Raw genomic sequence first — 27,751 nt, forward strand, 5'->3', positions numbered from 1 at the left:
GGTTTTGGTAATTCAATTTGACATTTGTCATCTTTATCTTTAGTGAAAGCTTTCGACATGTAAAAAGATGTAGATTTCATTGAGGTTCGTGTATGAGTTCATGTGTTTTTTTGATATTATTAATGGTGGTAACTCTGGACTTTGGAAAACCATTTTGTGAATTATACATTTACTTAACATGTAAAAACTTGTTCGCTCAATGCTGCACTGTATATTAAAATTGAAAAGCACTTTTAAAAATAAGTAATATTTACCTTTTATAAATGTATCTTTCCCAACTAGAACAACAAATTATATTTTTTACTAGCGCTTTATTAATGCAAATATCAAGTTGATAACAATAGATACATCAGCTATGTATATGTTTATGTAGTATATATTTATCTATATTATATGCTTACAGATATCAAATATCATGACATATGTGAACTGCATAGCAAAAAAAAGGTGAAACACCAACCAACCGCGCAACTTAAGATAGCAAAAAAACAAAAAAAAATGGTAAATCCAATCCGATTCTTGTTTCGTTGGCTTTTAGATAACATTAGATTCATATACACATATAATCGTAGGCTAAATCAGTATTATGCATATAATAAAAACACGAATTCTCTCTCTGAAGGCACATAATTACAGGGGCTGGCGCCTTTCTTTTTCGGTCCGATCTCGGAACCCCAACGACCCCCATATAAGGCGCGTTTTTAAGTCGGGGGCGGGATGAATGGATATTTGTATCTAAATATCTCTCGCGTGAGAGGGCAAACTTTGCTATAGCAATTGAGTATATTGATTATACGGGATTGTTAGCAAAGGGCCTACAATGACCTGGCTGGTCGGAAATCTTTCGAGAGTTCGTCGTAAGCAGTTGCCACTGTTGTTATTTCTTAACCTAAATGTTTTATCTTTTATATCTTTTAACACCGAGTGCCGCAGAAATCTCTAAAGATTTATAACGAATCTCAAAAAAGAATTAGAATTTCATAATTTCTTCTACATAGGGAATATAAAAAAACTGATTTTAAATGTAATATAATGTTTTTGAATAGTTCTAGATTTATATATTGATTTTATATTAATTTTGAAGCGAGTTTTTAAGATCCCTGGAGACTTATGCGACACCCTACATATATTCCTTCCATTCGATTAGTTTGGATTTCGTTGCACGGTTTTAACTTTTGGTCAGGGTGCCGCTGGTCAGCCCTGCTCTATAAGAATCCTCCTCAATAGGGATTCACTGCTGCCAGACCCACCCGTCCTCCGTTTCTGGCGAAGACGGGCTCTGCATAGCTGTGCCTGTAGCCCTTGGGCATTTGGGCCAGTGGCTTGCCGGAGTTTCCGCCGGAAGAACCGCCTCCGCCGCCCACATCCCCGGATCTGCTGGGCGTGGCCGCGGGCGAGGGATAGCGCTCCAAGTGGCCGCGACCCGAACCCGTCGTCGATGGATTCTTCGTCTCCACACTCTGCAGGTACTCCCTGGAGTGGGCTCGTCCGCCCGGTCGCTCTCTCTCTCTCTCATGGCGATAGGGATCCCGGGACTGCTCCCGATTGTAATCCCGATCCCTCTCTCGCTCCCTATCGCGAACACTGCGCTCCAGATGTCTGGGCGCCGGGTGTGCTGGCTCCGGTTCCCATTCGCCGCGGGATCGGGCTCGTGATCGGTTTAGGTCACGCTGTTGGGACGGCTTTTCGTTGACCACCACCACTGGTGGTGGTGGCGACTCCTCCTCCTCGCTCCACTGCTCATAGGTGCTGGGTGGCTCCACGGAGCCGCGACGCCTGCGGGATGACGAACGATACGGATCCCGGTGGTCTCTGTGAGGCGTGTCGCGCTCATCTATGTCCGCATAGCGTTGGACCGCCGGACGCTGCTCCATTGCCCGGAACTTGTCCTTGGCATCGTGGAAGCGATCCCGCTGGGTGTTCTGGGCGGGAGGTGGCTCCCTGAAGTCACGCTCCCTCTCCCTCTCCCTGTCCCTGGTCTTGGGATTAGCTTCGCCATAACGCATGCCCGTGGACTTCATCATCTTCTCCATGCTCTGGATGTAGGGCAGGCTCTCGGCCTCTCTGTAGGGATTGCGTTCCCTGGAGTGATCTCGTTCGCGTAGCTCGTGATCCCTTCGCCGCTCGACCCGCTCAACCCGCTCGATCCGGTCACCCGAATCCCGGTCATGTCGTCGCTCCGTGGTCCTCTGACCCAAATCCGTGCCCCTGTGCACGGCGGCGTATTTGTTGTGACCGGCGGCGGTGGAGCCACCAGATGGTGGTGCCACGCCCTCGAAGGGCAGGTGATCCGTGGGCTCCACATAGCGCTGTTGTTGGCGATATCTCGCCTGATCCTCGCCAGCGCCGTAGTTCTTGAGCAGCTGCTGCTTCTTGGTGGTGTACTCCATGAACTTTTGCTTGTCGGTGAGGTTCTCCTTGCGGTGATGGTGGTGCAGCGGTGGTGCCGGCCCCTGTGGCATGGACTGCAGTGGGATGTGGGACTCGCTGCCCTGGTCGGAGTCCTCGAAGTCATCGGGATTCTCCTCGAGCCGAGAGCGCGGCTTGCGTTCCCGTTCGTGGGATAGCTTCTTGTTGAGCAACCGGTTGATTTCGTTGTACTTGTCCGTGTCGCGCAGCTTGGCCGGCTGGTGATGATTGCCAGCGGACTGGCCGGAGTGCTGCTGCTGCTGCTCCTGCTGCATCACCCGATTGAACTTGGCATCGTAGTCGGCCGGACGCATTATGATGGGCTTGATCTCATCCTCGCGGCTCCAGGACTTGTTCGAAATGGAAGCTGGCGTCTTGGTGCGCTCGCGATCTCGTTCCCGGTCACGTTCTCGATCCCGTTCCCGTTCCCGTTCCCGCTCGCGCTCCCTCTCACGTTCCCTGTCCCGCTCCCTCTCCCGTTCCCTTTCCCTTTCCCGCTCCAGTTCCCGCTCGCTGGGACGCGGCTGATATGGTTTGGCGGGCAGGTCCCGGAGGTAGCTATCCTCCGGCGGTTGGACGGCGCTCTTCCGCTTCAGCTGCCCATGGTGGGGCAGGGCGATTTGTGACGGCTTCAGGGCAATGACCGAGTTGTCCGCCTCGTTGGACCAGTGCTCGTCATCTAGAAAGGGTAAAAATAATAATTAGAAATTTAAAATTAAGATATAAAAACAATCATTTTAAAAATAAAGCAAAATTCCAATAGAAGCAGAATGACGATTCTTATAACTATTATTATTATAAGATTATTACTCATACGCACTGTTGCCTGCGACCGAATATAATATTTTCATACAGGGTCTCGACTTTAATTAAAAGGCTCCAATTTCATTGGATCTAGCTAATAATGGATCTATTGGCATCTAAAGTCAATAATTTTGTAACTTTCATTATAATATGATGAAATGGAAATTATTTTAAAAACTAAAAGAGTTACTAGTTTGTTGTTATAATTATATAATATAATATAATAAATATATAATAACTTGAAGCTTTTGTACAACTTTATAAGAATCTTTTACTTTATGAGAATTTTTTAAAATTCTTAAGTAGATTACCAACACAGAGAGAAATATCCAAGAACGTTGTTCTTGAATTGAGAACATTCGTTCTTAAAAACCGTGTAAGTACATTTTGGTATCAATGTTCTCAATATTAGAACGAAATGGTGAGAAGAGAAAAGTTAAATTGAATTTATTTAACAACTTGTAAGTATACTCGACGGACTGAACTAATAGTTTATTTGTTGAGATATACAATGTACATAAACACCGCCAATTTTTAACTTAAAAATGTCGTTCTATTTTTAAGAACATTTTTAACTCAGATGAGAACGTTCGAATTTTCTCTGTGAATGCATCCATTATTAGAAACTAAAAGGATTTCCCTTAGTTATAGGGTATTTTAATAAAAGGTTTCCTATATAATATCATATTAATAATACTTACCGCTGGAGCTGTTGAGCTCCTGTCGCTCGGGACTGGGGGCCAGGTCGGATCCGATGCCCGAGGAGCCGCGCGAGGAGACCTGCTTGCCGTTGGCGGTGGCCGCTCCCGCTGCGCCCGCTGCGCTGGCCACCCCCTGGCCCGGGCCCTTCGGCGATCCGCCCACGATGAGGGCGTTCCGGCAGCGCCTCAACTCGATGGCCGTCAGGTTGCCCTTGGAGCGGTGCACCGTGTCGTAGTCCCGCGGCGGCAGCAGCAGTGGTGGACCATTCCCATTGAGCTTGGCCCTCAGCTCGGCGGCCAGGGAATCGAAGAGGTCGCTATTCTGCTGCGGGGTCAGCGGCGGATGGTGCAGCGGATGTGGCGGATGTGGATGGCCATGGCCATGTCCGTGGGCATGGGAATGGGCATGGGCATGGGACTGCTGCTGCTGCTTGCCATGCGGCGGGGAGCGGGAAACGGGCGAGGATCCGCCGGCCAGGCCGTGCTCCTCGCTGCACTCCGACTCGCGGGTGCTGTTGCCCGTGTCGCTGCCCAGGGAGCTGCTGAACCGCTTGGGCGACGAGGTCTCGTGCCGGCGACCCTGGTATCCGCCCGACTGTTGTGACTGCAGCTGGTGGTGGTGCGATCCAGGTCCTCCAGGTCCACCTACACCTCCACCGCCTCCCGAGGACGAGGACTTGCCATTCGACTCGTGACGGTGCTTCTCCGTGCTGCCGTTCATCGGGATGGGTGGCAGGATTCCCAGTCTGCAAATGGATTTTGGAGTGAGTATTAGTATATTATACATTAACTATTTTTAATAAATCCTAATCGAGAGTTTAAGCCCCAAACAAAAAGGATCATCACCTTTAGATCTTAAATTAAATTATTAACCTTTCCCATTTGATATCGTAAACTTTAAGTCATTTTTGTACTTATTAAAATATAGGTATCTTGTATTAAAATTTCAAATTTAAATATTACCCCTCATTCAATCTGAAGATACATATATTGGTATATTTTTAAAGGAATATCAAATGAATGTACTATCAAAAGTTTTCATCTGATTTAATATGCCTTTTATAAGGTTATAAGGTTAAACTTAAGTGTTACCCAGTTGTAATTTATATACATTTTTAAGCTAATAGTTTTAAATAATCCACATTGCATCTGAAAATCTCCTAAAATTTGATTAATCACAGGTCAAGTTCAAGTAGTGGACCGTTAGCTACCAGAATTCTGAAAATGTTTCCACTTCGCCTGGCAGCTTTTCCACTCTTATCGATGGTGACAGCTTGGCTGGGCGGCAACTTTGAAACAGAATTTCCGCGAAGCCATCCAGCGAGCTTCAAGAGGCATTTAAGATATTTAAAGTCATGGACTTGGAAGTGGATGTGGCTGTGGCTTTGGACTTGGATGTGGATGTGGATGTGGAGGTGGAGGTGGGTGCAGCGTGGGCGATGCAGAATCGCTGGACTGTCTTCGTGGGAATGCGGCAGGCAGTGGAGATTGGCATTGCAATTACCGGGGCACTGGGACCTCGCTGGGAGTCCAAGAGCTCCATTATCATCATCATCACCCCCCAGCCCGAACCCATCCCGGCCACTGCGATTATCACGATCGGTCGTCATGTGTTTGGGTTTGGGTGAGTGTGTCTAATGGAGTGACTAAGTGGCCCGGCTGCCACTGCCACTGCTTCTGCTTCCTGCTCGCTCCCGAAGTTGGCGGCACAATTAATTAAACGTTGCATAACAAAATGGCAAAGTCCCCGGCACTCGCAAAAAGCCACAGCTGAAAATGCCCAATTAACATTATAATGTGCAACTGTGCTCAAAGTGGTCGTCGTAATATTTTCTGTCTTAAAAATAAAGTCATTATAGAAATGTATATATTATGAATATTTTAAAAATTACGATCTATTACTTGAAGTATTCAAAAAATTACATTTCGGGCTTTTTAAACATCGCCTTGGCTTCTAAATATTGTATAAAAATGTTTGAAAAATATAACTATACTGCTATTACTTTGAACACGGTCTTATATTTCTAGCTATTTTTTGACCCAAAAACCGTAGGTATTTTGGCATTCATTTTGCGAAACAAGGTCAGAATAAGGAATGCCATACCTCGCTGATCTCGTTATTAAATTCCCTATCGATTGGCATTTAAACTTGGAAACTTTTTTTTTTTACCCCTTTTTCGAAAAAATAGATGATACTACCCCTTGAAAAAAAAAGTGAAAATTTGCGAAAATTTTTAGTTTTTATAATCAGCCAGAAAATGAGTGCGATCAATTATCTAGCTTAATAGCTGTCCATAACAGTGTGTCTCTTGGATTTCGTAACATTTTTGACCAAATTACAGCAAAAAAGGTCCAAGAAAAAAATCGATTTTTCGCGAAAAACTAGGATCCTTTTTTTCCACCCAAAAAAAATCAGTATTTTTGGCGAAACAAAAAAAGTAATAGTCCAAAAATGAAATGGCATACCTTTTTGAACTCATAATAAAATTTACAATCAAATAACATTCGCACCTAAAAAAATTTTTTTTTTGCCAATTTTCGCAAAAAAAGATGATACTACCCCTTGTAAAAAAAGTGAAAATTTGCAAAAATTTTAAGTTATCAAAATCAGCCAGAAAATAGTTGCGATTAATTATCTAGCTTGTTAGCTGTCCAAAACAGTGCGTCTCCTAGATTTCTGACCATTTTTGACCAAGTTACAGCAAAAAAGGTCCAAGAAAAATATCGGCTTTTCGCCAAAAAACTAAGATACTTATTTTCCACCCAAAAAAAATCAGTATTTTGGGCGAAACAACAAAAGTAATGGTCCAAATATGGAATGTCATACCTTGTTGAACTCGTAATAAAATTCCCAATCGATTGTCATTTAAATCTAGGAACTTTATTTCTTGACCCTTTTTCGCAAAAATAGATGATGTAACCCCTTACAAAAAATGTGAAAATTGGTTAAAAAATTAATTTCCCGAAAAGTGATAGGTTTCGTTAGCCAAGGTTGTTAGCTGCTCAAAACAGTCGGTCTTTTTGTTGTGCGCCTCGATTTGACTAAAGTACGTCTGAAAACGGCTTAAAATAAACGTATTTTTCGTGCAAAAAATGCTACTCCCTATTTTTGCCCAAAATAGATCAGTATTTTCGTCGACAAATTGCAAAATGGAGCCAGAATAAGGAATGTCATATGTCGATGAGCTCGTAATTAAATTTCCAATCGATTGGCATTTAAATATAAAAACTTTAATTTTTGGGCACTTTTCGCAAAAATGGATGAATTACAAAAAATGCGAAAATTGGTTAAAAAATAAATTTTCCGAAAAGTGATGGGTTTCGTTAGCCAAGGTTGTTAGCTGCTCAAAACAGTCGGTCTTTCAGCTGTGCGCCTTGTTTTGACCAAGTTACAATTGAAAAACTACCAAAAAAAAGGTCTATTCTTGTCAAAATTTCTACTACCTATTTATCGTCCCAAAAACCTAGGTATTTTAACAATCAATTAGCGAAAAAAGGTAAGAATAAGGAATGCCATTAACTTGGTCAAAGTTATATAAATAAAATATTAAATAAATAATAACGACAGAGATTTCCTTCGTTCGAGTCTCAAAACCCCCTCAAAGGTGGTCGAAACAAGTGCCCACCTGGTCTCCAGCTCCTCGAAGCGCTTCTGGTTGTCGGGCCGGTTGATGAGGATCTGCAGCTGGAGGTGCAGTGCCTCCGCCGTCGTCTCCGAGTCGCAGCGGTAGGCGTGGACGTGGAGCGGGCACTTGGTGGCCGGGTTGTAGAGCAGCAGCACGCAGGCGACGATGTCGTCCGTCTGCACGGAGCTGGTTATGGCACTGTGTGGAATCAGATGCTTGGAGGCCCCCTGCGGATGATCGAGAACGAGAAGGAGATCGGGGATTAATGGGTGCGCCACTCAGCGGGATCGGATCCCAAATGCCAGATGCCAGATCCCAGATCACCACATCCCAGCCAGGGTGAGTCAAATGAAACAGATGCCAAATAAATAAGAAGCACCCAAGTCAATAAACTGCATCTTAGGGCAAGCAGGGATAAATATGTGTCTTAACTTCAAAGGGTCAAAAGAATTAATATAATATTTTAAGATTTGATAGAATATGTGTCTTAACTTTAAATGGTCAACAGAATTAATATAATATTTTAAGAATTAATAGAATATGTGTCTTAACTTCAAATGGTCAAAAGAATTAATAGAATATTTTATATCTTTAAAAATTAAACAAATTCATCGAAAAAGCAATGACAATGATTTGTTAAAAACTCAAAATAAATGAAAATAGTTAAAATGGTTACTTTTAAAATATTTTATTTTAAAATATAAATATTTATTTTAAGTATAAGAGTTTTTTGGAGTTTTATAAAATTGTGTTCGACTATAATTTGTTAAAAATGCAGTATAAAGAAGAATTCAAATTATTTCAAGCCTTGTTCAAAATGTATTATAACTTTAGTGAACTAAACAGCTCCATGACCTTTATTTATTTTTAATACAATAACATTTTACATTAAATTTAAGATTTGTTTATGGTATTAAGAAATGTGGCATAGAACTCATACCTGGACGATCTTGATGCCCTTGTGGGAGACCTGCAGCGTGACCTTGAGCGGCTCCTGGCCGCGGGACCTGTCCACCAAATAGGGTAGGACCGAGTTGATAACGCGGGCGCCCCGCAGCCCCTTCGCCTCCTCGGCGCCCAGGAACCACACATAGTAGGAGGCCTTCTGCACGTCGCGACGCAGGCGCAGCGCCATCTTCAGGACGGAATGTGCGACTCAGGCACACTCAAAGAAAATGAGGCAACTATGCAAGAACTGATTTAATGTCGATGGTTGGGTACAAATGCTAATGGGCATTTAGATCATCTGGAAAAATAATGTGGACTATTAATGGGATATTCGGAAATTAAATAAAGTTTTGTGATTTTTAAATTAATTAAAAATTTCGGAATATATATAATTGTAATCTTAAAAAATCAATCATCATAGAACGCTCAATTTTATAACACTTATATCTATTCGTTATAAACAACCAATTTTGACAAACAAATAACGCAATAACATGTTTTCTGTATAATTAGAAATGAAGTCAAGGCAAATAAACATTAATTACGAATCACTTAAGTCACGCTATTTACATAAGCTTGAAAATCTAATTAAGACGGTTTTAGTAAATAACAGACTAATGCCAATTAAAATGTGTAATTTAAAAAACATGTTTGGCCGCCAATTTTAAAGGAATTCCTAATGGATGATTACATAACGCGTTGAAAGGCCTAGCAGTTGAGTAAATACGGGTCATTTAATTTAAATTGTATAATAAACAAATGTTTAAATTGAATTTTTAGGCTCCATTATGATAAAAATACCAATTTTAAAGATGGTTATTTGATTCAGAAATTATAACGTATACAAAACTATGAATTGAATATGAACAGCCCAAAGATATTTATAAATGTTAATAAAAACAAATAAGGCGATGCAAAGGTATTCAAATAAAATAAAAGATTATAAAAAAAAAACCAGCGAAAACGGGTTTACAGAAAAACAGCGAAAAATCGTGTAATTCTTCGAGATTTCTAACAGAACCAACCGTTAACTTCCTTTTAAGTACCAACCCAAATCGGAACACTTAAGTCTTCGCGGAAGATTCCCCAAAAACATAGTACCACTAGATTTTTTTTGGAGAAGTGCCCGTTGCCCACGTATGAAAATAAATCGGCAATCGAGTATGATTGATGACGCCACAAATCACAAATCAGATCTTAATGTCAAAGAGGAAACGCTTCAACCGGGCGATTTCAATTTGATCGAAAACAGATTGAACAAAAACTGGAATGCAAATTGGTTGCGCCGGCGCAACTGTTTCTTTTTTTTTTGATAGGCACTGTAAGTGGTGGCTAACGGCAAACCAGATGGATTCAAATGCAATCTCGTCATGTGTCATAATTCTGTGAGAAGCCGAGAAAACCAGAAAACAATCCGAGGAGCAACTTCAAAACTGGGGCCAAAAAAAATAACCGACCAAAATCGAACCGGCCAAACCAGCAAACGGTATTAACCCGTCACACAGGTGTTGGATGCCATTTATATGCACAGAGAAAATACTATATTGGCTTTGGGGTTTCAAGATCGATTTCATAAGCTTTTGGGATTTATTAGAAAATTTTTGAAAATACCGATCCTAAGTACCAACAATTGTTATTATTTTTTTTTTTTAAACGACTTCATGTTTTTAAAAATCATTCAAAGACCATTTATAATGACAAAAGTGAATGTTGCCAGCAGGTTTTCTTAATTTTTAGATATTAGCACTTGCTAACTTCTCTCAGTGCATTATACTGTATATGAGATTCTCCCCTAATAACTATTATAAACGATGATTTTGTGCGACTTGTTGTTCGCCACCGCGTAGGCCAAAAGAATCTTGTTTTTTCAGTTATGCATTCAGCTCAACAACGAGGCAAATAAAAACCGCAGAGGAGGCGATTTCTTACTGTGTGCTTCAAAAATTTACATACGACACAAAAGTCGCTGGGAAAACACATATACTCTTCTATATTTTTAAAAATGACTGCCCACAAACGATATTATTAACCTCGAAACGGATCTAAATATATAAAAAATTCGAGAATGCATAATAATAACGAAAAAACGAACCTGACAGAATGTAAAAAACACAGCTGGCTCTTGAGATTGCGAAGCTCTATTAAGAAATTTGGCAGTACGTGATTTTTAGCAGCTTTGCATTAACTGAAATCGTAAACAATTAAGAAAAAGCTGAAATGTAAGACTTTATGAATAAAATCTTTTGTGTTCAACATTTTGCTAATTTAAAATTAGCTTTGAAGAGATAGTAATTGTGGAAGACAACAATTTTAAATTCGTTTCGTTTGGAAATATATTCGAATACATTTCAGGAAGTATGGCTATTGAGTCATAGTAAACTTGTGGTTTTTTGCAATTATCTACGCATTTCTTGTGGTCGAAACTTGTTTTAAAAGTATTTCCTATATTCGAATTTTGATTGATAGCCCACTAAATAGAAGTAACCTTTGTTTATTTGTAATACTACATGAAATAATAAAGTTATTTGTGAATAACTGAATTTGAAGCTATTTAAAATCAAAATAAGAAGAAAACAAAGCTATTTTTTAGTCATAATTAAACACTATATCAAAATTTTTTGAACGTTTTAGTTCTAAATTTAGTTAAATATTCAGTAAACCAGTTTGCAGTTTGGAACTCCCTGGAGTCGCAAGAAAAAACCCAAATAGATTTCCATTTTATGCCAATGTGATGAAAGAGCCATGTTCGTACAACAGCTGAAGAAATTAGCATAAACAATCCGTTTGCTGATCAGCCAAGCAGCAAATAAACAATTTGCAAAGAGATCTTTTGTTATGCCGGATTGTGTCTGTCTGAGGGCCTCTGTATATGAGGTATATCTGAGCAATCTGTAGAATCATCTGTCCATAATAACACAAGTTTCATGTCTCGGCGCCTGTGCTTCGGTTTCTGTAGCTGTTGCTGGTTTAACTACGATTCACAATTCCGAACACGGAATTCTCTTACAAAACTTTTTTAAATTTTTATTTCAATAGCAAATACGTTATAAAACTAATATTAACATAAAAAATATATATTTTAGTATGCCAACTGTTAGGGAATGAAAAATATTGGTCTTAATAACCTCTCAAAAATGATTTTACGTTTTATTTCTACATATGCAAATGATCAACACATTTTAATACATGCTTTAGATCATTTATATTCGTTCCAATACTATAAGTTAATATTGACTGTGATAACAGTACCAAGAACACTCAAATTTCTAGAAAATATTAGAATACGAATAACATATAACTTTATAAGCATTATATATATTTTTTATAATGTTCCCTATAATATTTTATTTAAATTGGTTTATGTCTTGTATGTATAATGGGGCTAAAAAACCTAATCAATATTGTTTTCCATATAAGCAGAAGCTTTGTTTTTAATACAACTAAGTATAGAAATCCAAATAAAGAGTTCGTGGGGTCTCTTATAGATCAGTTTCCTTTTTAACACAGAAAACTTGTTGATACTTTTACAGATTGTTAATACTTTAAGATGTTTTTGGTTTAATAAGTAATATCTAAAAAATACCATTAAAAAGATATAGAGTTTTGGTGCTTATTTTCGAAATTATTGTTAGTCTATGGAGTTTGATTTTGTTTTTCAACAGTTCTTCTGAGAGTTTTCTTTCTGTGCATGCAAATCAAGAGTTCTTTGGGCGTTAGATGTGAGCTCTTTTCTTTATAGCCAGCAATTGTCTTTTGTTGCTCGCCTTTTTTGGCCATTTATTGGATTTGTATTGCCATTTTCGATGTTCGGCGTGGTTTGGTTTATTTTTTAGCCCGCTTACAAATGGGTTAAGCGCATTTTCTGCCGCCACTTCGATGCGAATTGGTAACACAGTCATACAATACACACACTGGCACATCCAATACACTTTGGCACTTGCACTATTTGTTGGCTCGTTTGTTTTGTTATGTTTTGTTTGTTGTTTTTTTGTTTTCCATTTGGTACTTGGTATTTATTCTTTCTACGCTTTTGCTCCATTTCCGAGCTGAACTCGATCAATGAACCGTTTAAAGCTCTCACACAGATACGCACGCACACATTCTCGCCGAAGTGGAGCGTTTAAATTTCTAAAAAACTTATTTGATTAACGGTAATGGCCAAGAGAGTCTTCTTTCTCTCTGCTCGCACATACTGCGCACACACACACCAGTACACACCTCAGTATCTATGAGTGGTTGGAAGTGAAAAAAAAGTTAACAAAAAGAGTTCGCTTCACTCGCGCTCAAGTCAGACTTTCAACCGCGAACAGACGTCTCAACGCTTCGACCGCCAGCAATCGACTGACTTGGCTGACTGCCTCCGAAACCGCTCGGAGCCCACAGCTCTCGACCGAGCCGTAACCCCCGCCCAGCCGATCCCGCCACATCGGACCCCAGACCCCACACTGCAACAGAACTCGGCCCAAAATCACAAAAAATATTCATAGTCCTTGCTGTACTTTATGAAAATATAGCAATATGAAGAATTATTATAATAACTTGAAGATTTTTTTAACACCGAGTTCGAGTCCCACTGCTGCCCTCTTCCAATCACAAAAAATATTCGTAGTCCTTGTTGTACCTCATGAAAACATAATAATATGAAGATTTATTATAATAACTTAAAGATTCTTTTTTAGCACCGAGTTCGAGTCCCACTGCTGCCCTCTTCCAATCACAAAAAATATTCATAGTCTTTGTTGTACTTTATGAAAATATAGCAATACAAAGATTTATTATAATAACTGAAAAACTTTTTTAACACCGAGTTCGAATCCCACTGCTGCCCTCTGCATTCCACATAGTTATTAAATTGTGTTCATCTAAAACATTAATCTTAAATATTTTCTTTTAATATTAAAATATCTAAAAACACGGATTCAAAAGTCAGGTTCAATTACCACCCAGAATTTTTTAAATTATTTTTTTCAAAACAAATATTTGTTTATATTAAATCATAGGGATGGAGGTTAATAGCTAAAATCAATTATATCTAAAATATATATCTATATATCTATATATCTATATATCTATATATCTATATATCTATATATCTATATATCTATATATCTATATATCTATATATCTATATATCTATATATCTATATATCTATATATCTATATATCTATATATCTATATATCTATATATCTATATATCTATATATCTATATATCTATATATCTATATATCTATATATCTATATATCTATATATCTATATATCTATATATCTATATATCTATATATCTATATATCTATATATCTATATATCTATATATCTATATATCTATATATCTATATATCTATATATCTATATATCTATATATCTATATATCTATATATCTATATATCTATATATCTATATATCTATATATCTATATATCTATATATCTATATATCTATATATCTATATATCTATATATCTATATATCTATATATCTATATATCTATATATCTATATATCTATATATCTATATATCTATATATCTTATATTTAATTTTTTTCTTTCCGTGTAGCTCGCTACAACTTGGCCCGAACGAAGCCGAGCCCGAACTTGTTTTTTGGCTTAGGCCGCAAAGAAAGTCAAGTCGCGCGTACGTACGTAGTACCCACTGCTGTATATAGCACCTTGGGCCAGGTGATCCCAAAGATAGCTGATCTGGGGTGAAATTTCAGAGGGAATTTTAGAGATAATATAAGCAATATCTGCAAATTTTTTTTATAACACACAGTTTGAAGCATTTAACCGATTTTAAGCTGTAATTATGGTACCACAATATTTTATACTTTATAATAGAAATCTAAAAAAAATCATGAGATATATTTTTAGTTATGTATACCTAAGAAAACTTAAAATATCAATCTTAAATGTAAGAGCTACACAGAAATTCTCTTAAGAAACTATGAAAATCTCATATTTTTATACAAACTAAAAGATCCTAAGAAGTTTTGAAGTATCTAGTACTTTATTAAGGTTCATATAGCCCCCTATCTTATCGATCAAATCCGATACGATCGCTGATCGCGGTTGATTAGGCCCACTGTGCGGTTGTCTTGACTGTGGAGTCTTGTGCTGGAATGTGTTGAAATTAAAAGTTGTTGGGTTTTTGGGCGCAGCAGCGTCAACTTCGCGGCCCTGGCCAACGTGTTGTTGTCTCTCCTGTAGTAGTTGTTGCTGCCGCCGCCGCCGCCGTTAACTTCTTTTTGTTTTTGGCTTAGACAGGTGTACAGACGCTATTGTTGTTGCCACTGGTCCGCGGTGGTTGTGGTGCTATTGATATAGCATTGAGCACTTTTTGAAAAGCCGTCGTGCATTCTACAAGTTTTCCAGCCACCACCACCACTTGGCCAACATTGATTGTGGTTGCAAAAAAAAAAAATGAAAAAAAAATGAAAAAGAGGGGGAAAATAAGAAGAAATAAAGTGGGAAAAAACTCGACGAAAAAATGAAAAACTTGGCATTTAACTTGGGCTTTTGGCCCGGCCAGTGAAATCCGCATTTTCAAAACGGAAATGCTCAGATTTAGCCAAGGTGTCGATTCGGCATTTGGCCCAGTTCTCTCGATCTTGTTTTCGAATATTTCCTATGCCCGAGATACTGAGTTTGATGGATGGATGAAGTGACGATGTGAAGTCAACTTGTTTTTGTGGTCCGGCGGCTCGATTTGATTCATGTTCTAATCTGATGGAGTGCGATAAATCGGGCCAATTTATGGCACAATCATCTTTGGATGATGTGGTATCTATTTCGAAAATGTAAGATCTATCTATATGATTATTTAAAATGTAATATTTCTATTTAGGGAAAAGGCAGAGCTTCAAAGAAAAGTATATATATAAAAAGCAATACAAATAAGCAATAGTTAAATACTTAATTATAAACTCTTGCAATAGTAATATTTGGTATACAAGATAAATCTTTTGTAATGGAACAGTTTGCCAGCAGGAAATCCCAATCTTATCCAAGTAATAACTTCATTTGCGGCTAAAACCTTCTGTAATTATGTCCCATTTCCAAATTAACTCCCATATCTTCTTATCTTCATCTGTGGGTTTTCCATTACCACATCAACTGAACTTATAACAAGGTGTGGGTACGTTTTATTTCCTTCTAAACCACCGAAAATCATCAGTATTTCCTCAATTATCTGAAGAAATTGCTCCATAAAAATGGTTGTAATGCATTTGGCCGAACAATGCCTGGGCCACATTTACAGAATGATGGGGCATAATTTTTAGGGTGCTCAGAAATGACCTTTTTCGAATCGCTGGCTATTTAGTGATATTTCAAAAGCTATTTCACAGATGGATCTTCGGCCATTTGGCATTGCGGGCTGGGATAAAAATAAAGTAAATGCCAATTGGGCATTCGTGACAAAATTCAAGACTTTACATGCCAGGTCTTAACGCATTGTAAAAACACCAAAAGCCGTGATGATAACAATTTAATGACCTTGCGCTCTGTGGCATATTTGAGGGGCCCATAAATGCAGTTTCGGCACGTTTTCCGCCAGAGATTTCACCAGCCATTTAGATACTTTTTTTTTTCTTTCCTTTTTGACAAATCCCTGCTAACACGCTGACATGAAATGGGAGAAAGAGCGAGAGAGGCATCCAAAAAAAAACAATTGCCAAATGGAATTTCACTTTTCTTCGGCGATGGAAAACTTCAAAATAATAATAAAAAAAAAAAACGGCAACAGAAAAATTACACATGATACGAGACATGATAATTTGCAATTAAATTCAGCTGGGAACTGGTTGCTTAAATATATATATATATATATATGTGTTTTTTGGGAGAAATCAAGAGATAAATATGGCCAAGGCCAAGGAAGAAGAAGCCAAGTCAAAAAGACACGCCCCGAGCTCTAGTAACTGATTTGTATGGCAGCAAGTGGCTTTCTTTTGGGTGCGACGACACAACGGGTTGTGTGGCGGTTAAGCGTTTTTAATTGAATCGCAATGAGGCGGACGAGAAGTGCAGAGGCGAGATACATATGCGGAGTGCACTGGGAAAAATATCCATGAAATACACAGGTATTAAAACAATTTAAATCTGCATTTATAAATTCATTCATAATCAATTTGGAATGTTGAGAAAAAATTGGGATGCTCTAGCTCTTACGGTTTGGGTTGTGTCCTGATACTCTGCATTTCTTTATACAAGAATATTTCATATTTTCAAAATGTAAAAATAAATAAAAATATTATTTTCTATTACTTTTAACATTATTGTTATTCTTAAAAATATATTCAATTCAATAACTCTGATAATACAAATATTATTAGGAAAATCATTAACATTAGTCAACATTATTTGTTGATACATATCTATAAGCACTTAAGGAATCGGAAAATATTAATGTTTAATTGATCGATAATATTCTTTGCCTTTTCCGAAATTGGTATAATTTAACCCCACATATTTCTCGCAGTGTACCTGTAGGCAGTGCATAAAGTGTCCGAGAGTCGAGAAACGCGTTAAACCGCTTTTGATTTTTATATGTGCCCGGTAAAAGTGGGTAATCATCATTAGCGGAGGCAAAACCAATCACTATGCCATCTCTCCGCCGAGAAGCCCCCATACCATCCCCATCGAGATCCCCATCCCATCCCGATGCCATCCACCTGCAGATTAGGCCTCGGTGAGAGTGCGACACAGAGTCTGTGGAAATGGAAATGAAAATGGAAAGATACAAATTAAAACATTGCCAGCCATGTGTCGGCCCACTCGATCGGATTTTTGGAGAGCAGTGAAATTCACCTGGCTGGCTGTGTAAGCTTCTAAGCCGAGCTCCGAATTTGTCACCGAAACTTTCAATTACCGATCGGAAAGTGAATTTCTCCCCAGCTCTGCTTTTATTTTTTATCTGCAGCTCCTTAAATCCAAATGTATCTCGTGTCTCAAATTCAATTACTGGCTTTTTAAAGCGATTTTCTCCCAGTGAATTTCACTTCTTTAAATTGCCGAAGGTGTAGCTCGTTTATTTTAATTTGCAGAGACTTATAAAGTGTATTTATGTAAATGTTTGAAATATTTTCTAAGGTTTTGCATTTTTTAAAATCCTGATCCTGATACATTTTTAATAATTAATATACAAGGAAATGAGCCATGGTTTGTATGAGCTTCTTAAGAGAAGTAATATTTATCTTTTCCAAATTTCGACACGTAAATGCCTCCGATGGTTATCCTACTTGGCTGACAGCCTCTCGAGCAACTTGGCAACACTTTTGCCACAACAAGTGAAACTCACTTGGAGCTCCTCGAAGCGCCAATTCCGAATCTTTGGATCCGAAGTGGAACCGCTCTCTTGTCATCATCGTCGTCCCAATACCGTCCCGCCCTGGTAAAAAAAATACCCCGCCAGACGAGCCGACAAAAGAAATTTGATCTATTTCACGTGATTAGCGCGATATAAATTGCTTTCGAGGCTGGAGAAGCTGGAGAGGCCAGAGAAATGGAGAGAAGACAGTGGAGAGAAGAGAGTGGAGAGATGCCAGCGGAGATTCGCTGGCGGCATCCATCGATTGAAGATTGGGTGAAAACGTATTTGGGTGTGTCACAGAACATCAAAACCACAGATAAAATAGCTCGAAATCAACAAAATCGAAGCAAAGTCGAAGGCATGCCAGCAGCTACTTGAGCAAGTAGATGAATCAGGTGATTGACTACGAAATTCATTTGGGGAGATCGAGTTGTATAAAAGACGAATGAATCACTGGGAATGAAATAAAATTTAACAAGGAGAAATGGAAGCGGTATTGAGCCATTTCTTGAAAATATTTAGCAGAATATGTAGGTGGAAAAAGTGTTGAAATAATCCTGTTTCTGGACCTTGGCTTGCAATTTACCTATATATTATTATTAATTGTTTTCTCTCAATCGATTGTGCTGGAAATATGAAATAAACGCCCCTCAATAGCCGCACCTCTTTAAGTCCCTGATAAATGGCCCGATAAAGCGAAACATCAATCAAGTGGCATCAGTATCTTGACCAACTCTTTTGATTTCCCCTCCTCCCATGCGGGTTCGCGCCAATAGGGGGCGCTTTACATAAGCCACAGAGATAAATGGCCCAAAAAGCCGAAAACCCAATTTCAGTCCAGTTCCAGTTCCACATCCACTATCTTACAATCAATTTGGACAATCTTTACGCGGTGTTAACGCTTCGTAACTTTGCAATTACAATCCAAGTAAAGCCGGGGCCTTCGATGCGGGCACCTGTAGTTTAACTGCTCTCCACACAACCGAAATTAAATGATATAATTACTCTCGTACTGTTCCAGCGACCGCTATCCAACTATTTCTTTACTGCTCCCCATACCCGGTTTATTTTTTTCTGTCTTGCTTCAAGAACTTTTTCGGACGCGTGTCTTTATTTTATTCTATCTTATATTCTTGTATCCCTTTTTTCGTGGGTTCTTTCTCTTTTGGCTTGTGGAGTACCCATTACTTTTGGCTTGACTGAACATTTTCGGTTTGAGCCAATTCCTGGAAATTTTGGGCACAAGCCAAGCAATAAGAAGGCAAAAAAGTGCATTTAATATTTTATATGGCATTTTAAATATAAGAAAAAATTCCAGAACATAAAAAGGATTGTATTTTTATTTTGCTGCTACTTAAAAATATTTCAAAATATATTTTGCACCATTTATTTTTTTTTATTAAGATTTTTGTAAAAGTCCCAAAGAAATATTTTTTGTTTCGTTACTTAGCATGATTCATCGTCGCCCTTTCTCCCTTTCGCAAAATCCAGCATAAATTTCTATTTATATTAAAAATTATGAAGTGAAAGTGCAGCGGTCAGTCACTCGATCGGGCGAACAGAAGGCGAAATCAATTACTTGTCAATGAGTAAATGCGAACATTTATTTGTTTATTTACCCCGCCCAGGCCAAGGCGACACTCGAACCCATCTCGGTCCCCATTCCCGTATTTATCGATTCATTACACATTTCACATTATTTACCCAGCACTTGTGCCTGTTTTTCGTGAGTGTTCGATGTCGCGGCTGCTGCATTGTGTAATAAACAACAATAATAATTATAATTTCCCTCTAATGACAGTGTATAATGTGTAAATAATTGTTGGGCAAAACAGACGGGTAAAATAAAATAAATAAGCATGGGCAAAAACGATTTAGCAATGATGAGTTGGTCAGAAGTGCAAAAAATGGCCACATTGTTGGTAACGAAATCAAAAATAAAGCAATTAAATAGGAAAATAGAAATAAAATGCATATGCTTCTTTTGTAAATTTTCTATAGAAAAAATGATTGTTTTATCAGCAGATTATTTAATTTTATTGTACATTGAAGAAATTTATTAAAAACCCAAAATAATGAACATATTTTTGCTATAGTGAAGGTTAGTATGAACCCAAAAAATCCAACCCATACTATTTAATCAAATCCATTAATAACAAACTTTAAGAGCCAGTTTTTCTGGTTCTCGCAGGCCTTTCTTTTGTTATTTGATTATGGAAACGAATAGAAAAATGTGCATCTAGAGGGCCGAAAGATTGACTTGTAGATACCTCTTCGCTCGTGCTGCTGCCTCATCCACTATATTTAGTCAGGCATTTATCTCAATTATAAGGCTTTCGCTACTCAATTCGAAATGCTAATGCCAGTGTGAGATCATTAAGAATCCCCGATAACTCACTGCCTTCCAACCCTATTTTTGCCTTTTTTTGCCTTGAGTCTCTGGACCTGGCCAAAACTCGTTTCTGCCAATCGTTTTAGCTGTTCCCATCGATTGCCTCCTTCGATGTGCGCCCATGTGTGCATATTACATCATGTGGCATATTGTGCGCCAGCCCATAAAGAAAAAAAAAAAAAAAACGAAACCTAATCAACATGTGAACATTGAGCCAGAGCAGGGCAGCTTTTCACTAGGGTTCGGCTACGACTTTGGCTTCCTGATTGCAACTCAGCCCCCTGACAGGTGCTGATTAACCCACAACTCTTGGGTTGCACTCGCATTTGGTGCAATTTAAATGCCAAAACATTTTTTTGTTGCTGCATTTTGTCATTCTCCGGGTGCGTGTGCCATAAATAACTCTGGAATTGGTACCGCAGTCGCAGTCTCCGCATCTCGGGCTTATGTAAGTCGAAAAGCGGCGAAAAAACGAAAGACTTAAGACGCGAACTTTTTGCTTTCCTGGTTTCTTTTCTGATTTCGTGTTGATGCTTTTTTCGGAACATTGTTGCTCTGCAAGTGGGCATTACTCTTTTGGAGGGCTTAGAACTATCGAAAAATATACTCTTATTTATTTTCTATTTTTTGATTGAATAGAATATTCTTATAGAATCTCCTAAGAAGCTTGCTTATTTGTCTATTTATTTATAATACAAGTATAGGTACCTAATTGATTAGATTTATGAATTTTTTATAATATGTTTTATATAAAAATAAATATATGATAATCTACATTTTTTACCATATATGATTTATTTTAGTTCTATCTATACTCTTATTTATTTTCTTATTTTTGAATGGATAGAATCTCCTTATAGAATCTCCTAAGAAGCTTGCTTATTTGTCTATTTATTTATAATACAAGTATAGGTACCTTATTGATTAGATTTATGACTTTTTTATAATATGTTCTATATAAAAATAAATCTATGATAATCTACATTTTCAGAAAGTACCATAAATGATTTGTTTTAGTTCTATCTCAAAGGTTCCTTTTGGGAACCCCAAGATTCTCAAGATTCACAGCATTTCTCCTCCCTACAAGAGTATGCAATTCTTCGGCTTCTTTAGCTGCGTGCCTTCTTGTATTATGAATTTTTTATAATATGTTCTATATAAAAATAAATATATGATAATCTATATTTTCAGAAAGTACCATAAATGATTTGTTTTAGTTCTATCTTAAAGGTTCCTTTTGGTAACCCCAAGATTCCCAAGATACACAGCATTTCTTCTCCCTACACAGAGAGAATTCTGACGTTCTGATCTGAGTTGAAAATGTTCTTAAAATGAGAACGGAGAACCTAAAATTTGGTTAAACCAAAATTGTTCTCAAATCAAGAACGAAATGTTATACATTTATCACGTGGTTCTTAAATCAATTTCAATTTCTTCTCAGAAACCCAATAATCTCAATATGTTCTTAAAGTAAGAACGGAAGGGACAAAAAATAGAACGAAAAGTGAGTTGCATTTCGACTTGAAATGGTGTGTTGCGGATTTTTTATAACGCGTTAGTATCTTTCGGTTAACAGCAAAGCACGCGTTAGACCCTTCTACTTTGCTCTTCTTCTTCTGAACCATTCGGCTGGCACATTTCATCAGCGTTTCGATTGGATTGCAAAAGTTTAAAGTTAAAGTAATGGAAAGTGAAAGTGACGAGCAGTTGTCAAAGTTCCTGGAGGATATTAAAATGGAGTCCGTAAGGAAATTCCTTGAAGGTTAGTATAAATTCCTAAGTTCATCAGCTCTTTTACTCTCATTTTTTGTGCTAAAATAAACGCACGTATGTATGTATGTATGGTATGTACACATGTTCGTATAAGTGTTTGCTTTTATACGGAAATTTGGCTGCAATTAAGTGCAAGTGTTTTTTAAAGAATTCGGAAAAGACAAATTCGTTCGTCTCCACGTGTGTTTATACTTACATACATACATAACCACTTATTTATACATATGTATGTAAATATATACAGAAACATAAAAATCCAAAAATGAATTTAAAATTCAAACTTATATCTTTTTTTTAAATTCAATTTCAGATCAAGAATATTATGAACATATTTCCGAAATGCCAGATTATAATTTTTCAAAAGCAACTGTACATAAGCAACTAAATTACAATGGAACGGTTTACAAAATTGGATGTTACTTAGCTATTAAGAAATCTGGTTGTGAATTTTATAAAGTTGTAGATTTAGTTCTGGTTAATGAAAATGTATTTATAATTTGCCAGCAATCAGAAACTACAATTTTTGATAGCCATTATAGAGCGTATGAAATATTAAATGAAAATGAAGACTTACCTATTCTTATTAAAAATATAATTTCTTTCTCTAGTGCACCCTTACACAAATACTTATTAAATAATAAAAAACATTACCTTAGATTTAAATATTTATAAGCTTGTATATATACCTTAATGTTATAAGAGATTTAAGCCTGTAATTAATCACATATTATATACATATCCCATATATATTACAATTCAATAAAAGTAAAAAACTATTACAAGCCAAATATTATTATTTTAGCGTTTTTTTTAGAAGGGTATTCAATCTAGTATTTAGCTTATTTCAAGAACGATTTGAGCTCATTTTTTCCTTTTACAAGTCTAAAATGTTCTTCTTTTGATCCCAAATTCAAATAAAATCAATATCAAAATGTTATTATATTGATCCAAATATGTTCTTAAATTAAAACCAAAATCAACTTGAAAATAGAACGAAATCATCTCATTTCACTTTTTTAGTTCCTACCATTTCGTTCTAGAATCAAGAACATTCGGATCAAAATAAGAACATTTGTGCTTACACGGTTTTTAAGAACGAATGTGATCAATTCAATCACAATGTTCTTGGTTTTTCCTCTCTGTGTACAAGAGTATGCAATTCTTCGGCTTCTTCAGCTGCGTGTCTTCTGGTAACTGTTGTTGTGCGCCGCTTCTACCCATTTCCTATTAATTTATGTTAATTATTTTTAAAAGAAAAAGCCACACCATGCCCCTCTTCCCCTTTTGAGGGTTTTGGGTTGCTGGGTCTCCGCCAGCTCTTTTCCCTTTGTGTTGCTTTTTTTTCTCAGCTGGGCACACACAAGTTCACTGACTTGTTGACAATGAATTGACAAAAGCCTGGCCCGAAGCCCCTGTTCCCCCCGCCCCCCTTTACCTCCCCGCCCCCCTGGGAATCTCCCCCTTTTTTCGAGCGGCGACAGAAGATAGCGGTTGAGAAAGAGTTTTAGAGACGAGGAAGCGACAGTGGGAAGAGGCCTCCACAATGGAGATGATACCACAGAATGCCGGGCATAAGTACACACATCACATCACACACACGGCTGCCGGGTGTGTGCGAGTGTGGCAAGAACACTTGGCGGAGGTGAAAGAAATCGCAGCCTAGGGGTCAAGTCAGCAGTTTCGATTCAAGGGGCCAAAGGGGGAAAGTTTTCCATATTTCTCCCTAAGAACCTTTTGCTGTATTTCGAAATCTTAACGCGTTTTTTTCAGGCTGATTTCGATTGAATTTAATATATTCAAAATACCAGGAGTGTAAATGAAAGGTTTCTGTTGGGGCAAGCAATAACCAATTTTTTTTAAATATTTTTATTATGAAATATGATTGATTTCCTTATTTTTTTTCCTATATTATTTATATTTTTATATAATGTATGATGATGGATATATTTCATTCAAAAATTATATTTAATTTTTTTTAATCTTCAACCTGTTCAATCGACCCTCGCACTTGTCGTCATGTCTCCAAAGACGCCGAAAATTAAGACGATTTACTGGCAGACGAATCAAAAGAATCTTTTGCGCGGTTTTTTTAGGCGAAAAACGTTGCCCGAGGCATCCACAAATTAAAAGCGTGTATTTAATTTTTTATTTCGCTTAGAAATTGATGCCGATAATGGTGATGATGATGATGATGGTGGTTATTGGTCGGATGGCTGATGTCATGGCAGGATTTGAGCCGGTTTTAAATTTGCTTCTTGTCGGGTAATTAAAATATCTTTGCGGCAGTCGGATGCGGGAACAGCACCGAATTGAGGTCAGCGTTTTAAAAATAAACTCACAATAAAATGTGTATATATAGAATAAAGCTTTATTTCTTATTATTTGTGGAAAGTTTAAAGAAAATTTTTTGTTAAGCGAATTCGCCAGGGAACAAATGAAATCATTCCACATTATTTGTATTTTATTTAAAACCCTTAACTTAAATCGTGAATGAACTTTTAAAAATGTAGGCACCTCATTTTAGATTAAAAGCAAACATTTTATTCTTATTTAAACTCCAATTTGTATTATGGAAATGCTCAAACATGCCATAACATTTATTCTCGTACCTCATTAATTATTTCTACAATTTTCAGCTGCTTTTTTGTATTCTTTTTTACCTTTTTCTCTTATTTGTTGCCCGACAAACTGTAAAGTGCCAAAAGTCTCAGACCATTTCCGCCAAAAAGCAGAACTTTGGCTCACACCTGCTCGAAGAAGTGATGGAGTGGGGAACTATTTTTCGCCCATGCTCGGCTGCAGAAAACTAAATCGTATATACACCTATTTTTTCCTTTTTTTTTCGAAGCGCTTGCCCTCAATTGAAAGGCGAGCTGAGTACTCGAAATGACTTCATTTGCACGACTCTTGTTGAGCGCAAGACTTGGTGTTATTTATTTGTGTGCCGTGTTATTTTTCTTTGTTTTGCTTATTGGCTGGCTCGCAAATCAAGGTTAATAGCCGACGTCTGGCCGCGCTTTTCCCCCTTTCTGCATATACCATATACCATCTACCGCAGTCGTATAACATATATCCAAAGTGCGTGCGCCTGCGCAGAGCGCACACCTTTCCAATCAGCCGGCCCGTCAATCAATCAGTCCACAAATTTGTTGTCATGCACGCAATTTGCATAGGCCAAGCTAACTGTAATTGTCCGCAGTAACTGGCTAACTGGCTAGCTGGCTGGCTGACTAGCTGGCTAACTGGCTAGCCCATTCTGAACTCGAGAAACGCCGAACCCCCAAACCAAATTTAAGCCCCAACGATTGGTAACGGTCACGAACCGTTTGCCTCGCCCACAGTTCAAATTTCGAACGTCTCGGATTTTGGTCAGCATACCATATACATAATGTCACTTCGACATGTTCACTGAGCTCTAAAGGGGCGTCCAAGTCTTAAACTACTCGAAAAGACAGCAATTGGATTTTCAGGAAGTAATACTCGAAGGCATAATCAGATTTGGCAATTGAGTATTTTGAATGGCTACGATATCAATGGATTATTACCTTTTTAAAAGCAAAATCCCCCAACAAATATGCAATATATTAAGTCTTTTATTTAATATAATTTTAAAATGATTTTTATATTGTAGGATAAAAAATTCATTACCCATAAATTTAATCTCTTAAACTAAAGAAACGAAAAGACAGCAAAAGTAGTAATCAGATTCGGCAATTGAGTTTTTTTAATGGCTAAAATATCAATGGATTATAACCGTTTTAAAGGCAAAATTCGATAGAAATATATTATAAATTATATAATTTTAGTGAAAATATTGATTCAATCATTTTCATATTATGGTAGGATACTAAAGCCAACTTATTTGTAGTAATATACTTTTTTTTATCACCTACAAATTTAATTAAAAAATTTCTAATCTCTTTTTACCAGGGAAAACATTGGTTTTGAATAAAAATAAATCCTCAGCCTGTATTGACCCCAATTAAAATCTATTTCAACCTACTTAAAGCTAATCAATCCACATGCTTATGGCTAATTCGATTCAAATTGAAATCTCTTTCACAGGCATTAAGCCCGAAATGTGATTACCTTTCCGATGGCTAAGCCAGCTAATGATGCCAATTTATTAGGCGAAATTGCGGCAAGTGTCTCCGCAGGTGTACGTAGTATATGTGGAGTGTAGTAAACCAGGTAAAAACAAAAAATAAAACCCGTAGAGAACCCCAGTCGATTGTGTGTCAGCCACCTTAACTTTCCTCTCATGTCTGCCCAATTATTTGTATTTCTTTTCATTCAATTGCATTTTAACCTTCAGCATTTCTCAATGGATGAGCTGTTGTGCAAAAAAAACTGGCTGCAAATAAAAAGTGTCGGTGGATGGCGTTTTTTTGATTGACATCGGTTGGTTTGCTTGGATTTTATTTGGTAGCCTCTGCTCCATGGGAGTATTTTCTCGTTTTATTTTTTTTTATTTTTTTATTTTTTGTGCGGCAGCATCGGTGAAAGTTGTTGCCTGTCAACTCAAACATTTGAATGTTTAATTGTTAATTGTATTTCGTTTGCATTTCGCTGACACGGCTCGGTGGCTCAGCCTCTGACCTTTTGGGCAAACGTCCTTCAGACGCGACTGCGACTGCAGATTCGGTTTCAGATTCAGATGGAAAAACATAAAAAACATAAAAAACAGGTGAACCAGTGCCACAGGTTCGCCTTTCTCCTCTCTCTGCATTTTGGCCAAGTGTTCGGTGGTCTTTTGTTGCCGTTTTTGGCATGATTATGCGAACATGCGAAATCGACGCGACTTTCATTGATCTCCCCCTCGCCGACGTCGAGAAATATGTGAAAAACAAACAAACGTGCTCGAAAATAAAGAAAAACCAGCTAGCCAAAAAAAAAAATAGGTAAACAAAAAATGGTTAAAACGAATATCCATCGAGACAATTTCACTTTTCATTGTCTTGTCATCGGAGTTTGGGCCTAAGATTGTCTTGGGTCCTGATCGAAATCGCTGATTGGGTATACCTGTGCCTAGGATCGACTGGCCTTTTAAGGCAATTGACTTTCGAAAGTCAGGGCTTTCAAAATAAAATAAATCTATATGTTATATATTCGAAATAATTGTCTGAACGACTGACTTAATTGATTTTTACATCGAAATTAGTTCGTTTTTCCCCAGCATTTATCTATGTATACACGGTCCAAAATTAAGTGATATTCCTCTCATGGTAATAATAACAAATCATAAAATATATATAAGCATCCAGTTTATCATCATTCAAATGCAAAGTGCATTGTCTCTCTTCAAATTATAGTATTATATGCATTATGGCTTTTTTCCGCGGATGCACACACATATGTCTCTTAATATTCACTTAGTGGAAATTTGTGTTGTGGCTTTTTGGTTCATTAACATTTAGCTTTCTACTGGCGGCAAATTAACGTCCAAAATATTTGTACGTGATTTCGAATGCGGCCTTTTGTTAAAGAAAAATTTGTTGCCTTTATCAAATGCATTTTGTGGGAAAGTCGACTGAAAAAGAAAATATTCAAACATGACAATGGCACAATTTATGTTAAATGCATATAAATATTTGTTGGCTCTTTTGTGCCGTGACATTTAATATATTTGCCTTTTTTTGTTGAACGAACTCTGAGTTATTTCCAGCAAAAGGAAATGCATATGTTGCATAAGCTTTGGAAATGAAAAATTGAATGCTTACCGACATGAAGATATAAATAGTTCAGACTGAAATACTTTGAATATGCAAATATTTCCACGGCTCGGCTGGG

At 37.5% G+C, this 27,751-nt stretch overlaps 1 protein-coding gene across 2 annotated transcripts; it reads right to left on the minus strand.

The window, feature by feature from the left end:
- Positions 1–294: 294 nt before the first annotated feature.
- On the minus strand, positions 295–27,751 carry LOC119558086 (fl(2)d-associated complex component). 2 transcript variants are annotated; one of them, XM_037871281.1, is made up of 5 exons: positions 27,682–27,751; positions 8,481–8,786; positions 7,541–7,767; positions 3,915–4,660; positions 295–3,088 (listed from the first exon to the last, which is right to left on the minus strand). In XM_037871281.1, exons 2-5 carry the CDS (start codon positions 8,673–8,675, stop codon positions 1,221–1,223), a joined length of 3,036 nt encoding a protein of 1,011 aa, XP_037727209.1. In that variant the 5' UTR covers positions 8,676–8,786; positions 27,682–27,751; the 3' UTR covers positions 295–1,220. The 2 variants fall into 2 exon arrangements, with proteins under 2 accessions (XP_037727209.1, XP_037727208.1); XM_037871280.1 differs by lacking the exon at positions 27,682–27,751 and adding an exon at positions 12,707–12,828.

This window comes from Drosophila subpulchrella, chromosome X (genome assembly GCF_014743375.2).
Source record: "Drosophila subpulchrella strain 33 F10 #4 breed RU33 chromosome X, RU_Dsub_v1.1 Primary Assembly, whole genome shotgun sequence".
NCBI lineage: Eukaryota > Metazoa > Arthropoda > Insecta > Diptera > Drosophilidae > Drosophila > Drosophila subpulchrella.

Coding starts and splice junctions, on each gene's coding strand:
- LOC119558086 (XM_037871281.1), bottom strand. CDS start 8,675: ATGGCGCTGCGCCTGCGTCGCGACGTGCAGAAGGCCTCCTACTATGTG. Junction 7,768..8,480: donor AGGGCATCAAGATCGTCCAG/GTATGAGTTCTA, acceptor GATCATCCGCAG/GGGGCCTCCAAGCATCTGAT. Junction 3,089..3,914: donor GGAGCTCAACAGCTCCAGCG/GTAAGTATTATT, acceptor TACCCTTTCTAG/ATGACGAGCACTGGTCCAAC.